Source organism: Folsomia candida, unplaced genomic scaffold, assembly GCF_002217175.1.
Source record: "Folsomia candida strain VU population unplaced genomic scaffold, ASM221717v1 Fcan01_Sc030, whole genome shotgun sequence".
In the NCBI taxonomy this organism is placed as follows: domain Eukaryota; kingdom Metazoa; phylum Arthropoda; class Collembola; order Entomobryomorpha; family Isotomidae; genus Folsomia; species Folsomia candida.
Window position 1 is genome coordinate 921459 of NW_019091222.1, and position 16433 is coordinate 937891.

A 16433-nucleotide genomic window follows, 5' to 3' on the forward strand; every position below is an offset into this window, starting at 1 on the left:
TAAACTAAACTTGGGAAAAACCAACTAACAGTTCGTTGAATGAGTGTAAATTAAAAACGAAACTAAAATTCTACAAATGCTCTACTGCAACATAAACTTAATAAAAAAATTTGCCGATACTTGTTGCGCCTATATGCATCTATTACTTACTTTCATTGCTTTGAAAAGTTAATAAAAGATCCGACAACAATAATTAACACCTAATTTCGATTTAAACTTATTTAAAGTCATTCTGCACAACTAATAAATTCATCTGCTTTCAAAGAAAAATGTGTCCATTGGGATTGGGAACAGAAGGACCAGAAATAGTTCCTCAATTTACTGGAATCAGTTTCCAAACACCTAGCGATGACGCACAACCGCGAGATACTGTTGGAGCCGTTGTTGCAGTTACCATAACTTTTGGAAAGAGATCACTGATCTCGCAAAAGATGCGCACTAAATTAACTCCTGTTAGTAGCTAAAATTTTCTTACAATGAAAATTTTAAAACCGTTTTGTATCTTACTTTTCTTCGGGAGGGATGCTATCAATTGGCAGTCAGGGAATCGCATCACAAAATGTAACCAACAAGGACCTAGCACTCAACAGATGACCTTCCAATCGTCTTTTAGAACAATACAAAAAAGTACACTATTTTTATATCATCATGAAACTAGGGGAATCCCCGAACCAAAATAAATTGTCATGGCTCACAAAGTGACTGATCACTTCGGTGTTTCACACTAATGTTTGAAGAAACTTTATCGTAACTATGCATGTACAGATAGTAAGAAAAATAAATAGTATGCACGTTGTTCATCCGCCTTCAAATCCAACGACGAAAGGAAATCTCTGAAAAACGTGAAATAAGCGAGGAAGACCATACAGGTTGTTCCAATCGAGGTAAGATCCAAGGAAGAAAATTGAGAATACTAATCGAATTGTTCCACAATAACAACAAACGATAATAATGAATACCAGGGTTCGAATATTTCCAGAATTCTTCAGTAGACATTATGAGAAAGACTCATCATTCTGGAAAATGAATCTGGCATCGCCACAAAGGGAAAAAGGGTTGAAACGTGTGGATGCTTGGATATATATTTTACCTTATATATCAAGCAGAACAAACTTCTTACAATTAATGATTTTCTCATCCCGAATATTATGGACCTAAGCCATTAATTGGTAAGCAAGTGCAGCTGGATCCGGGAAGAATCGACAACCGTGCCAAAAATAAATATCTCCATCACTTGGATGGAGCTAAAGAAGAAAATAAGACTACGACTTCCATATTTTGCCCATATGTAGTAATACCGGTGGCATACTAGTTCATAATTTCTTTCATATAATACATATATAAATTAACATGAATTATGTCAGGAATATTCACTCCGCATACGAAGATAACATGTCAAAAGGAGCTCATAAGAAGAATGGAAATAAAAAAACTTCAACCATCGTCATAGTACAGAATTCGTGGTTAAATAACCTGCCGAACAATCATGCTTCCTGTACGAAAGGAAACCTTGCCAAATTAGCCCGATAGGGGATGAAGAAAAACCTTGCCAAATTAGCCCGATAGGGGATGAAGAAAAACCTTGCCAATTACTTGGACTTTTCTGCAATTGAACTCAAAGAGTTGTTTGGATATCTGGGAAACAAACCGGCGACCTCTAACTCGGATAACATAATACAACGGGTGGGAAATATGGACAAACCATAGATTGAAGAATTTTGGGGAAGATTGAAAGTAAAAATGATCTCGCTGGAAGATATTTTTAGACTGATGGTGATTTTTATTAAACAACTTGGTTTTAAGGTTTTGACAGTACATAGGAGACATTCATACATATGTAATAATATGTGGTCAGAAGTGACCATACAAACTACGCAGAGTTATGCTCAAACGAAGTGTCCCTTCTAATGAGGCATAAAAACAAAAGGACCCTTTTAATCCCTTGTCCTGGGAAAAAGGTTGGAAAATGCTCAGCCCTCATAAAAGTCGACAAACTTAAAAATTGATAAATATGGAAAACTTTGTTAACATGCATATTTTAACATCCTCCCTCAATTTTTAAAGTTCAATGTCGGCAGTTTCCACTGGATTTGCCCTAACCGAAATTACATTTGGCCGGCTTTTCAGAAAAAGGAAAAGATAAAGAGTGGCTTGAGCAACTATTATTAGTATGCAAAGGGTTAAGATCCATTCCATTGTTGACCAGGCTGGTTCATTGCTTGTGTGGTAGTGGATTGACCCTCCTTCGTCAGTGGAACCATTGATCATCAGACTGGTCCAGTTGAAACTAGGCTGCAAGTGCCAGTTGGCTTCATCGTGAATAGTGGGTCGACTACCTCTTGGTGAACAAGGCTGGATTCAGTTCCTGAAAATTCAATATCATTTATTTTAAAATTAGCATTCATTGGAAGGATGAACACGCTAGCAGGGCATTGTTGCAGCTTCCTCTCAATGGTAATATTGGACCCAGGGCAGTAGATATGATATTGTCCATGGTGTAGTTTGATTTGTACAAAATCCCATGGTTCAGCAAGGTTCTTGTCATAACAGTGGTCTATGTCAAAGTGATTGGAGTTCTTTGTTTTCGCTGTTGGCGTGCATCCTCGAGTGGGCGAAACAATTAGGTCGGGGGTTGTAGGCTCCTTAACATTGATGGAGTATACGCAGTCATCTTTCGTAGAAAGGATGGCATTATGGGGTCCCTTGTACTTTAGAACGCAGGTTTCATTCTCCCTTTCAACTTTGAGATCGAAGGAGTCTGCCTCGATGAGTTGCAAATCTTTGTTAATTTCAGTTGCTGTGAAGTCCACATACAGCTTGGTTCTGTCATCTGATATTTCGCACTTTTGAGATTGTGCGAAGCTGAATGGGCAAGCATCACCACAGGGTAACGTGAAAATTAAAGAAATCCATTAGTGGTGCGTAAACTTTTCCTCGCCGCCACTGTCTTGTTGCTTCTCTAATTATTTCTCTACCTATCATGAGGCGACTGGTAAGGTAGGCAATTGCGAAATTGGTGTCAATGGATTTTCCCTTGAGTTCGTCGTGATCAAGCTGATGTAGCTGAAACTGTTCTAGTGTAGCATTTAGGCTAACCTTAAGCTTCTCAATCTCTCTTTCCGATATTTCCACGCGACGTTCCAATTCATCCAGCATCTCTCTTTGTTCCGCTACTGTTCCTTGCAAAGCAGAGATTCTTCCAGTTTGAACAAACGAATTGATTGCTCCACCAACTGATAAGCCGGCTACAAGGACAGTCACACCAATTATTACTCCAACTGCAAGTAATGGGAGGACTCTCTTCACTCTTCGTCCAATCTCTCTGGTATGTCGCAAATTAATATGATCGGAGAATTTTCTTTTAGGGCACATTTTTTCTAGCTCATCCAGGAACATTTCGTCGTATATTTTGTTACATTTCTCGGTTGCATAGGCACTTAAATCCTTATGGAGTAGATCCTGTGTTAAAATTTCGCACGGGTTCATGAATTTGACGAGCAAGTGGACTTGGTTATATCCCGTTGTAACTGGGATTGGACTCTTTTTCCATAGTAAAGGGATCGCATTCTGATGTGTCACCCCACAAGCTTGCGTAATAAACATAAGAAGGATGGTGAGAAGGCTCATCAGTGAGAAGTTGGCTTGGAGGGGACCTCTCTTTACTTTAGTTGGGTTGTCCTTGCTCTCCTTTGTCTCATTTCTTTCCATACTGAGATCGTGTCTCATCTTGAAATGCTGGGTCTTCAGTAGTGGCTTCGTTAATCCATCTGCAATTTGTTCACTGGTATGTACATATTCAATTGCCAACTGTCCTGTACTAACTAGTTTAGCATTAGTCACGGGATGCATGTATGCAGCAATAATTTGTGAAGTGGGACGAAACTTCATGACATACATATCATTCTTGAACTCGGCATTTGGCCCCTTAAACCGTCCATCCTGATAAAATGTTGCTCCATTCTTGTCACGGACGATGGAGTACCCTTTCTTAGCCATTGATCCCTCAGAAAAAAGGTTGACAGCCCCTTGTATGTACAACACGTTATCTATGGTACATTCCTCCCATATGCCGTTGATGTAAGCGTCAAGTGTCACTGTCCCTTTTCCTAGTGCTTGTGTAGCCCTTTTGTCCGTTAGGAAGACTGACTTGGGAGTGTCAAACTCTTCATATCTTGTAAACCATGCCTTATCTCCACAGACATGCTGGTTAGCTCCAGAATCGCTTAGCCACATTTGTTCAGTCACGGGTGCTTGCATGGGGGTTTGTATTGCATTTAGCATGAACGCTTTCCCAGGGCTTCTATTGGCTTGTGCGGGATTATCTGAAGGTTTATTGCTCTGATTTTGTGGATTACTCCTGCATTCCCTTTTCCAGTGGCCCTTTTTCCCACACCCATGGCAGGTTGTTGCCTTTTTCAACTCTTCAATGCTCTGTTTCTTCTTGCCTTTCTTCTGGTCATGGGTCAAGAATGCCTTTGCTGCATCTTGATTGGTTGCTGCTGGTTTGGATTCCTTCCTCTCCAACTCCTCCTTCTTCAGACGGGCAAGTAGCATTATCATGCTCTGGTCCTTATCCGGAACGCTGTCCCATGCCTTTTTGAAGGCATTATACTCCTCGTCGGGGAGACTTGAGACAATCTTTGTGACAATGGATGCTTCAGGCATGACGACTCCCATTTCATTTAGTCTTCTGCCCAGCTCTTCCACCTCTGCAAATGCTTCAATCAATGACTGACTCTTGCCAATTTTGTAATTGAAGAATCTAGCCATGGCATGTTGCTTGTTAAGCGAGCTTGAATCTGAATTGATGCTTTTCAGCTTGTCAAACATTGCTTTTGATGTAGCGCAGTCATAAATATGATTTGTTTGAGTGGCACTGAGAGTGGGGACAATGATGGATTGTGCTTGTATATCCTTCTTATCCCATGCTGGCTGTTGTGCTTCATCTGTAGGTCGTTGGGTAGTGCCGTTGACCACTTCCCACAGGTCATGTGACTTGAGAAGTAAAGTTATCTGAAGTCTCCACCTCGCGTAATTGGTGTCGTCTAGCTTGACAATGTGCGTAACATCTATTCTTTTGATTGTTGATGTCATCTTGTCGTTGTGGAGTAGGGAAAGCAGAAGCGAAAAACAGAAATAGACTTGTTACCTTCTCTTTGCCTAATAAAGAGCAGTAGAATCGAAAAAGGTCGAGATTTGGTAGACGGGAACTCAGGATTTGGGTAGAGTGGTCGTCCTCAATAAAACTCTTCCTCGGGCGGAAGGTTCAGCTTCGGGTAGAGTCAAAGGGTTGATGTCTCTTGTCCAAACAATGGTCCAATTCACGGCACACTTTTACAGGCTTACTCCGTCCAGACTGGCACTGGGCAGTGGAGACTTACTGCTATTATTAACTGATGAATTGACCTTTTCACTTCACAACAATAACACTGATCTACTTCAGTTTATCAAGTGTTGAACAGGAAACAGTTCTTCTCGTTGTGAGACTTTAACAGACTCTGAGACTGGGGCACTTTTGAGACACTCAATGAGGCAGGTTGAGATGAACAATATGAATCATACAAACTAACGGCTTTGCTACCATGAAAATAAAAATGATCTCGCTGGAAGATATTTTTAGACTGATGGTGATTTTTATTAAACAACTTGGTTTTAAGGTTTTGACAGTACATAGGAGACATTCATACATATGTAATAATATGTGGTCAGAAGTGACCATACAAACTACGAGTTATGCTCAAACGAAGTGTCCCTTCTAATGAGGCATAAAAACAAAAGGACCCTTTTAATCCCTTGTCCTGGGAAAAAGGTTGGAAAATGCTCAGCCCTCATAAAAGTCGACAAACTTAAAAATTGATAAATATGGAAAACTTTGTTAACATGCATATTTTAACAATTTTCCCATCACCCTTTCGAAAAGAACCTGGGTTTTCTAAAAACCACTACTCCAAGGCTAAAAAATTTGATTTATTCAAGAATCTAGGATTCGAGAACATGTTAACGGTATTAAAAATTCATGTCACGCATGAAAATGTTCAAAATTCCAGTCAAAACATTTAATTATCACTGATTAATATTAAAGTAATAGTTTAAAGGAGTTTATTCAATTTGCCTCAAGACCTACAAAAATCCCATAAAAGCAAAATACCGAATAAGCTTTGCAGGTTTTCAGGGATTTTATAACAAGAACCAAATAAATCTAAGCCAGAAAAACTACTCAAAGGCAACTGAAAAATATCACTCATTGCTGTACAGAATATTCAAAAGATGAATTTTTCATCAATCAGGTCCAAAAATTTGTTTACTAAGCTTATAAATTGCTCATAAATTACTTCGCATCGTATTATATAATTGTTGGCGCCCCTCGGCGCCTCAGCGCCCCGGGCAACTGCCCGGCTTGCCCGCCCCTCTCACGGGCCCTGCATCAAATGCCATAGGTATGAATTTGTCATTAATTAAATACTAGAAGCCTTCATACATATTTATGTTTATAATTTGATTAATTATGTATGTACGCATACAATTACTGAATTTTAGCACATGTGCTGATGGTGAAATATATGTACTGGGTGCTTCATTGGTATGTCTGGGTCCTCAAACTTGTCTAGAAACTGAACTATGTATTAGGCCAAATTTGTAAAATTTGTAGAGCTTAATTGATTGGCCAGCTATTCGAAATTCAATATATGCCAGTTTTCAATGTTTATGACATTCTGAGGGTGGTGACACTGATAAAAAGATGGATTTTAGCATTGGATAAAATTCTGTGTGCACAATTAGCCACGAAAATAAGGTGAAAATAATTTATTTCTTGCTACATTTTTTAAATCGGGACTTTTATATCGCCTCACCTAAATATCTAATAGCGTTTTTAAACAAATTATGATTTATGCATATACAGTATGTAACAAATTTAATGCTACGATGACATAATTTTTATATCGGCATAATCGCGTAAATTTTAAAATTTCAAACTCCGCACAAAAATCTCAAAAGTATGTATATACGGACAATTTCCTCGTCGCCGATTTTTAATATCACACAAAGGTCAAAGGTCACCATTATTTTTGTGAACAAATTTGAGGCGTCGAAAAAAAAAATTTGTGGATAATTTCTTTTGAACTTTTTTATTCGATATTTTTTATCGGATACGACATGCGTTTTGAAGAAAAATGAGCTTTGGTCGGACCGTGTACGATCTTTTTGACGCCCACAGGAATTTTCCGCCAAGGACAGGTTGAAGACAATCGAGGGAGAAAGTTGACAAATATTGTCGAAAAAAGAACTGCTTTCGCCCATGCCATTACATGGAAGGGGTCATGGAAATTTTAAAAACTGATAAAATACAATAGTTCTGACCCGCTGAACATGTTTTTGAGCTAAAACACCGGAAAATAAAATTAGATGTTTTTTACCGGCGATAGCTCATGGAAGCCGTCTATATAGATGTAAACCTCTCCTTCTCAGCTCTCGGGTAAAGTAATTTATCTACATATGTATCTATATGTATATGCACATATATGTAATATACGTGCACACATATGTGCATAATTTTTATTCACTAAATGTATTTCATGTGACTACATATGGAAAAATTAAACGAAGGAACATGCATAATGAATACTGTTGAAATTTGATACTAACATCTGTACATAAGAGTAATTTGATTTAGTGAATGATAATGCCAATGTTTATCCTTGCATCGCTGCATTTGCGTCAAGTTTATGGATCACTTTCGCCCGTGTTTTCAAAGTTACAGCAAATCCGTTAGTCCAATGGCCCCTATAATTTATTGACTAAATCATTTCACAGTACAACACTAGGACATTATGTAGGAATTTGAGGGTTGCCTTTAATTAAGAGGCAAGATTGTGTTGATTCATTGAAGTAACCTCCTGGTTGACATTGAAGCTGAGCAAGGTACCAATATTGGCATGAGCAGGAGTTATCAGTAAACCAGTAGCATTGATAAAAGTAAGTGCTGTGTACATAAAATTAATTGATTTATAGGTATGAGTATTTGTACGTAGTATTAAGTACTGGGTGTATGGGAAGCGCGTAAAAGTTACTTGTCGTTTGGATCCACAAAACCTGGTAGCACATTAGGATCCCCAGTCCCTATGCAAGTTTCGTTGGTAGGAACACCTAGAATCACAATTATCCGTTTCTTAAAAAATATTGAATCGTTAGCTTGGAGCATAATCTTTATCAAAGGAGCGCTCACTAAATTTAATATATTCGTGCAAGACTAATATTGGGTCTGGCACAGGCCCCGATCTAGCCCAAAATCTTACCTGGGCACAGAAATTCGGCGCCCCAAGCCGCTCGCGCCTTCGGCGCTCGCATGTGGCTTTTTTCTCAATCAAATATTTTCGAAACATATTCTTACCCAGGTCTTATTAGAATGGACGTACATATACAATGAGATTGCAAACTTGTTGCGCTCCAACAGCTTTGATGTATGTATAATAGCTCAAAGTTTGCGCAATATTGAGCAGATCAATATTCCGTAATACAGGTAATACTGGGAACGTGCTTAGCAAATTTTCGAGATACATGCTAAAATGTGCAAACGTTTTGCTAATTTTCGAAAGATTAGGAAAGTCGGGATTCAGGATTTTTTACCCAAAATCGTCTGCATGAATTAGATCAAATATCACTGTACATAAGCAATTTCAAGGTTTTATTTTGGAATAATATTTTGCCGCTGCCTGATTTTTTACTTTAAATTTGTAATTTGTTGAGTTCTACAAAATTATGCCATTTTCCCTACTAGTTTTTACGCGATCGAAGTATGGGATTCTAGCACGATGAAATGGATTTGTTAGATAAAATCCTTTAGAATTTATTAAACAACAGGATATTTCGTTAATTATTTGAAATTCTGTTAATTATGGGCGCATCGACTTGCCTATGTAACTACATAAGTACATATTTATGTTTATTGTCTTAACAAATAAATTAATTTGGCCTATCAGGGTAAACTGTTAATCAACAAGTTCCAGTACATTGGGTTGCAGAATAAATTGTAAGATACAACACATGCTTTATGTACATTTCCCACGATACCAGCTTAAAATTGAGGATAAACTCTTAGCCTTGTGCCGCAATTGGAAATATGCCTTCAAAAATACTGACAATGCAGGTCATTTATGTGTAAAACCTATATCTCCATAGGACCAATTTTATTTTTTCACCACAAATAAACAAGGTCCCTAAAAAGGGGAAATCTTAGTGAGGGAGTGCAATCACAACTAATAAATAAAATTAGATTGGAGAATTTTTGCATCACCGCTCTCGGTACCATTTTTACTGGATGCAGTATAAATTTTTCTTTGCATGCGCATGAATTCTTAGTTTTATTGAATAAATTGAGGAAGGAATACATTTTTACTGTGTAGTGAGCGAGAAGTGGGTTAAATTAACTGAGGTAGATATGTAAGATATAATGGCTAAATAATTCTGAGCTACGTATTTGTTTAAAAAAATATACAAATTTCAACTTCATATATTAATTTGGCTACTCTATGCAAAATCATCGAACCTTTTGAGGGAGCAAGTGTTCTATTTAAACGATTAATGCTTCCAGTAATAAAAATGGTACCGAGAGCGGTGATGCAAAAATTCTCCAATCTAATTTTATTTATTAGTTGTGATTGCACTCCCTCACTAAGATTTCCCCTTTTTAGGGACCTTGTTTATTTATAACTTTTAATTGGGGAATTAGATTGTCCATTGGATGACTGCATTGCACTACCCCTTTTCAGTAGTTTGATCCGGAATAATTTTATTAAATTCTGGGTGTTTAAAATTGAATAAATCCGTTATTTCTTAACCGATTTATATCATTTTGGTCAAAATGTCCGGCCTAGATTACTAAACACCAAAAGACCTGATCTGGAGGTGCAAAACCAACAACAATTTCACGCAGTTTACCAAGCATGTTACAGAAACAATTAGTTATGCTGTTTACAGTTTTGAATGTAATTTGTTTTCAATTTATTAGTCTTGCGTCGTTGTCAATGGCAATGATTCGTAGCACGAGCAGGAATTTCTGAACTTCAAATTGGAATAACTAAGCCAATTCTTAACGGATTTTGATATATTTATACTTAAAATTTTCGGGATAAACTGCCCTACAATTCGTGGGTATCAAACTTTTGATAAAGTTTTCTAGTAACTAGCAATAATTACAAATGTGTTTCTAAGGCTACATTTCTGCCCATAATTCCGGTCAAGATCACGTAATCCCTTAGTCGGATCAGATCCCGTTTCTATATTATGTAACAATAATCGGTGCAAAATTTCATCAAAATCGGTTGAAAAATGACTGAGATATCGCAGATGGTCACTTTTTTGGGGTGGGTCAAATGCATACTTAGTAATTTTTTCGTTGTTAGGTATTTGCCTCACTAAGAAAAATAAAAGCGTCCCCGTATTTTTTGCATTTTTCATAATTTGAGCTCGAAGAGAAAGTTTTAAGTTGTTATCCAGACAACACCTCCACCGTTTTTTTTAATTCTGCAAATTTTCTAATTTTAAAATCCAAAAATTTGAAAACATGTTCGTTCGGAATGCCTTACTTTATGTATAAAAAAACCACATACAATATTGTTTGAAAATTTTAACGAGTTTATAATTTTAATGAATTTCAAATACTGGCAAAGTAATCTGACAAGGAAACATACCGAGGTGTCCAACGACTTAAGGGTCGACACCGATACAAAAATGACCACAATACATGACTTATTAAACAAACTGAAGGAATTTCCGTGTAAAATTTACTTTTCGTCAAGTTGTGACAATATTTTTGACAAGCGCTTGACCATCGGGTTGCCGTCGGGAGAGGTCAGCCGCTGAACTATGAGGTCCAATACAGAGAAGCGTCGTCAAATGCAAATGTAATGCAGATTAATAATTTGCAATTAATTTACAAGTTCTAATCACTACTTTTAGTTTTCAGAGAAAGAGTGTTGCATTATTTGGAGGGTTTGAAGACTGAAGTAAATCCCTTCATCAAAGTTGGCACCCTTCTTGCTGCCAAAAGTATTGAGGACGAAGCCCCTTCCTTTGCATTCCCACTTTTAACTGATGAAGATGTGGATCAGTTCGAGCAGTGGTTGGGCGATCCGAAGTCAGGAAAAATATTGGTAAAAATTATACGAGACTCACCATTGCAATTGTCATATACGAAATTAAAGTTATAATCAATATTTCAATAGCTGGTCGACTTGGTGAAAATCGGAGGCCTTGATGTGAATGAAACTACAGTTAGGATTTTGAGTCATGTGTTCAGTCATTCAATAGCCCTTAAAATGTCAAAAACTGGAAAGGGGGATGGGAATAAGTTTAGTTTTATGAAGTGGAAATGTTCCTCCATCATCATTGGTAGGTAAATTTTATGGAGATCTTATAAATTATAATTAATTATTCACTCTTCAGTATGTATGTATGACTTTGCTGTAATTTAGTATTTAGTTAAAAATAATATTAATTATGTATATTTGAAATTAACGAGGTGCAATAAAAATAAGTAAGTATAAAAGTATGGTACATATTCGGCATACCTGTGGGAAATTTATGGCTTAAGTATGGCACCTTAGTAGTAGATAGAAGTGGCCCACATTCGGGGTAACCACGAAAATGACTATGCGCCCCAGACTTGGGCCAGGTCTGTGCCTGATTCATATGATCTCGGGGAAAAGTATGGCCCAGCTTTTCCCCAACTAAGGGTCAGAGAAGGCAATCAACTCCGGAGCATTATGTTTCCCTGATGTCAACTCGGTACATAGGCCATACTTGCGGGCTACTGTGCCCCAGACATGGCCCACAAATAAATTCTTTATCGGGTAGTGACTCCTCTTTGAAATTTCTCAAAACTCGTAATAATATACATAAAACCACAATTCTTGTGGGCTACCATTATGCAAACTTTCAAGATGCCATGCAACCAATGCGAGATAGAACAGTGTTTATATCATACAAGTTATTTTGCTCCCCAGCGTAAATTCTAAATTTATTGCCAGACCTATTATTTTAAATTTAAGTTTTAGAGAATTTACACTCTTAGAAACTGGGTATTGATCCTTGAAAAATTGTAATCCCGTCGTGCTGGTATTATCACGTAGTCACGATTTGGTATTAAAGTATTGCGAAAAATCAATACAACGAGCTTGCACGTGGAGAGTATTAACTTGTAATACCGAGTTGGTAAAACATCAATACTGACTGGTACCGATTTGATACCGTGTTTACCCAGTCTCAAATCTGTCCGGTATAGACTTGTGCGAGATTTGCAAAGTACTCACTTGCAGTTGCAAATCGTCCTCGTTTTAAAAATAAGTTCTTCTAAATTAGTTCGGCTGGTGCATTATATGTATGAGGGTAAGAAATTGACTACTTCTGATGGAAACATTCTTATTAAAGGATAAGCTTAAATTTATTTTGTTTTCGTTTTATTTTTTGCTACGTATTAATAGGGAGGATTTATAAACCACAAATTTCGTTATATTTTCTACTTTATATATTTATATTAAGTAATTAACTTATTTTTTTTATATGGCGAGATCATCGACTTTCCAACTCATAGTTCCGGTCGTGAATATAGGATTCAGGATAATTTTAGGTTGGTGAATACATTTACAAATCAGAACGACAATTTAAATTGCATTAGACGTGTTTAGATATTCTTGAATTTCAAATTTCAGCTAATTGACAAATTGCTTTTCACTTATTTCAGTGGGAGGTTTTCTGTAGAATTAGGAGGTAAGATAATTTATAATTAAAAAATACATGAAAAATACAAAAAATAAGTTAATCAAAATGTGAATTATGTACACAATTTATTTTTTAAATTGTATGTAGATCCAGTCAGCTCAACCTGTGTGTAAGTAACCTAGTTTTATAATTAAGTTTATTTCACTATATTGCATCTGGTTCATTTCCACTTTTTGTAAATATTTATGTAATTTGTAATTTTATGATTTGTAATTGTACCAAATAAATAACGTTAAAATGAATACCAAGCAGTACTAAATCGTTGTTTTTCTTAATCTATGGTATCACTCTTTAATACCGCAGTTACTCATTTAATACCGCATAGTCTAAGATTCCTACCCCACAGTATCAATAAACAATACCATCATGCAAAAAAAATCAATACCGCAAGTGACGTTTTTATACTGTCATGGTATAAATTCAAAATAATACCGCTTGGTATTAAATCAATACCAAAACTGTAGAGTCACATATGAATACCGCGTGGTATTGATCTGGTATTAATTTTTCTAAGAGTGTACATATTGAGCAAAATAGAGATTAACACAACAATTGGGTGAAATTTATTCGATCATTAATTTGACGGTTGGATAATTTTTCACAACCATGGAACAAAGTTTACCCATTATCGTGTCGTCCTCTATTTTACTCAACCTTGAGTAGATTTGCATATCTCTATTTAGAGTGTGGGTGAAAATTTAAAAACTGCACATGTCAAAAATTGCAGTGGTGCATCAACAAATTAGAACTGTCGCAATGAGTTGTCCAAACTTGATTAAAATAAAAACTCGAAGCAAAAGATTTTCAAAATTTACAACAGGACAATTCAACTATATATAGTGTAAAGCCGGGCGCCCCCCAGGGGTTTGGCGCCCCGGGCAGTTGCCCGGGTTGCCCGCCCCTAAATCGGGGCCTGGTCTGGCACGAATAAGTACTATCTGTATTTATAAATATAGAGCATAATAATGACCGGGAAATACTACATTTGTTAACTTATTAATTCAACCTGTATGTAGATTAAGATATTCTTTGTCGGCAAGCGTGCATATGTACATACAGGGTGGTTAAAATGTCACGCTAAAATGGAAAATTTTTCGATAGGAAAAATTTGTAAATTTCCATTAGTTACCGAAATTTTTTCTCTAAAATTCAATGTTTTAAGAATTTCGTCATCAGTTTTCCATCAGTTTTGATAATAATTATAAAAGTCTTAATCCAAAATCTTGTAACTAATGGGGATTTAGGGATTTTCCCCATTGAAAAATTTTCCTTTGTCGCGTGACATTTAAACCACCCTGTAAATATTTTGACCTTCATTTAATGAACTAGTCACTAATGTATCACCTTTTCAGGATACCGCAATGTACTTATTCAATAAATGTTGACAGATCCATGCCGCATAACCTGCCAAGGACAGTCGGGATGATCCCTAACTGATAGTGATCTAAGGATCGAATAATCGCCATAAAAATACAAGAGGAAAACACCGACAAACCGAAAACGACGAAATATTTGGGGAAAGATTTAAATTCGATTAGATTAGATTTAGATTGAGTTAATCCATTTATTACTTTTGTATATGTACGCAGAGTACGAGCCCGCAATTTGAATGATTACGTATGCCTTCTTATAGGAAACTGATTTTGTGTTTTTAAAATAATTTTTCTAAGGGGGAGTGAACCCCAAGCTCCACTTACTCTCTAGTTGTTCCGTAATGTCAAAAGTTGCGACGTTGTGTATACTAAATTCAGACTAAAATTTACTCTTTGTCAAGTGCCTCATTGAAATATATAAATATATAAATAATGTGACTCCTGATTTCGTATGCGTTACTTAGAATTAAGATAAAATTAGACGTCATGTACAAACTTTTCAAAATGGTAGCATTATTTTTATATATTATGTAGTGTAAAAATCATAATTTCATTCCTGCTCACCCCAAAAATATTTCTGTGATGATTTCTCATCAACAATAACAATTTCGCGTTTCACCGGCAAATTAGGGATTGGAGGCTTACCTTTAATTAACATGCAAGATTGTGCTGACTCATCGAAGTAACCTCCTGGTCCACATTGGAGTTGAGCAAGGTACCAATATTCACAATTGCAATTGGAATCAGGAAACCAGAAGCATTGATAAAAGTACGTGCTGAAATTAAATTAATTGATTTACAGTTACGAAAATAAATATTCAGTGTAAGCGACTTATACTAGTCGTCAGGATCGACAGTTCCTGGAAGCACTGGGGGATCCCCATTCCCTACGCAAGACTCGTTGGTAGGGGCGGCCAGATCACCCATTCTGATCCTGGTCAGCACGAATATCTGAATTTATGCAGAGGAAGAATAAATTTCGTCAAAAATTTTAGTGAACTGAGTACATTTAAAGATGTGAAAAATGTAAAATAAGGCTGGAGAACTTACAAAAAATGTGCTCTTGTAAATTAATTGGAAGCCCATTTTCCTTCAAGTGGTTCGTCTACGTCCAGCGAAATACTGAAAGTCAGGATCGATATCTTCCATAATATAAATGAAGCAGTTAATCCCCAATTTATTGGTGGAATAAATGTGAAACTTTGGTCAGATTGGAAAATCAAAGATTGCCGACGTATTTAATTAAGGGTATAAATGTTCCTGCGGTAATATTTGTGCGCATAATGATGACATTGGCACATACGTATGTAGCGTTTTTTAGCCTTTCGTCGGTATTCTTTCATCACTGGTCACTGACAATGGAGACACAAACGGTGTTAAACCCCGATTATATAGCTTAAAAAACAGCTGATTAGAAACAATGTCAAGCGCTACGTGCCACGTGAAAATTGTGAAAAATTCGCCAACGTTTGCCGCAAGTTTGCAAAAACGCTCGATTTCCAAACGTAATAATTGCTTTTCCCGGCAGTTGCGCGTTTTCGTGAAATTTCATGAGACAAAACTTTTCGCATCTGAACAAGCGCTGTACTAAATATTGTTTCTGAAAGATTGCTTTTTCAAATTAACTAGTTCAAAAAATAATCTGATGGTTAATTGAACATGGTTTGCGTCCCCATTGTACATAAGTGATATATATAACCTAGACATATGCACAAACATATTCTGATAACCATTGATAACCATTAATATGTACATTACTCAAGTGTTGAACTGTTACGCGAATACAATACAAACGTGTAGCTGTTGTTTTGCATAACTTTTGGACTTTGCCATTAAATATGTAACTCTCCACTTATTGTATGTGTGAATGTATTTACATTGATGTCATTAATTGTGGACCCATATCGAATATTGAAAGCAGTAATTCAATTGAATAATAAAGTGGGATTATCCTGATAAAAAATACTTCCTTGGGCTAGTTACTACGGTGCAGCTACATATACATAAAACGAAAAATACCGATCTGTCGAATTATCAAAGACCTTAAATTTTGTGGTTGTCTAGGGTACTGGGTAGTTACCCGGTACTCGGCCTAACCCGCCTGTTTTAGTATACCCGGTCTACCCGGCCGAGTAATTTAAATATTCAATTTTCGTACTTGAACTGCAATTCGTACATAATTAACAATTATAAATTAAGCAAATAAAATCGTTTTGAAAAATTGAAGTTCAAATGATAAGTAAATTATAAATCAAACAAAAATTATACAAAATAAATAGGATG

General features: G+C 36.5%; 1 protein-coding gene across 1 annotated transcript; it reads right to left on the reverse strand.

Moving 5' to 3' along the window:
* Positions 1-7509: 7509 nt before the first annotated feature.
* Positions 7510-15270, reverse strand: LOC110860268. Its single transcript, XM_022109322.2, has 6 exons — positions 15201-15270; positions 14989-15101; positions 14796-14926; positions 8070-8145; positions 7851-7981; positions 7510-7782 (listed from the first exon to the last, which is right to left on the reverse strand). The coding sequence occupies exons 1-6, from the start codon at positions 15234-15236 to the stop codon at positions 7754-7756; spliced, it is 516 nt and encodes a 171-aa protein (XP_021965014.1). The 5' UTR covers positions 15237-15270; the 3' UTR covers positions 7510-7753.
* Between the last annotated feature and the right edge of the window lie 1163 nt (positions 15271-16433).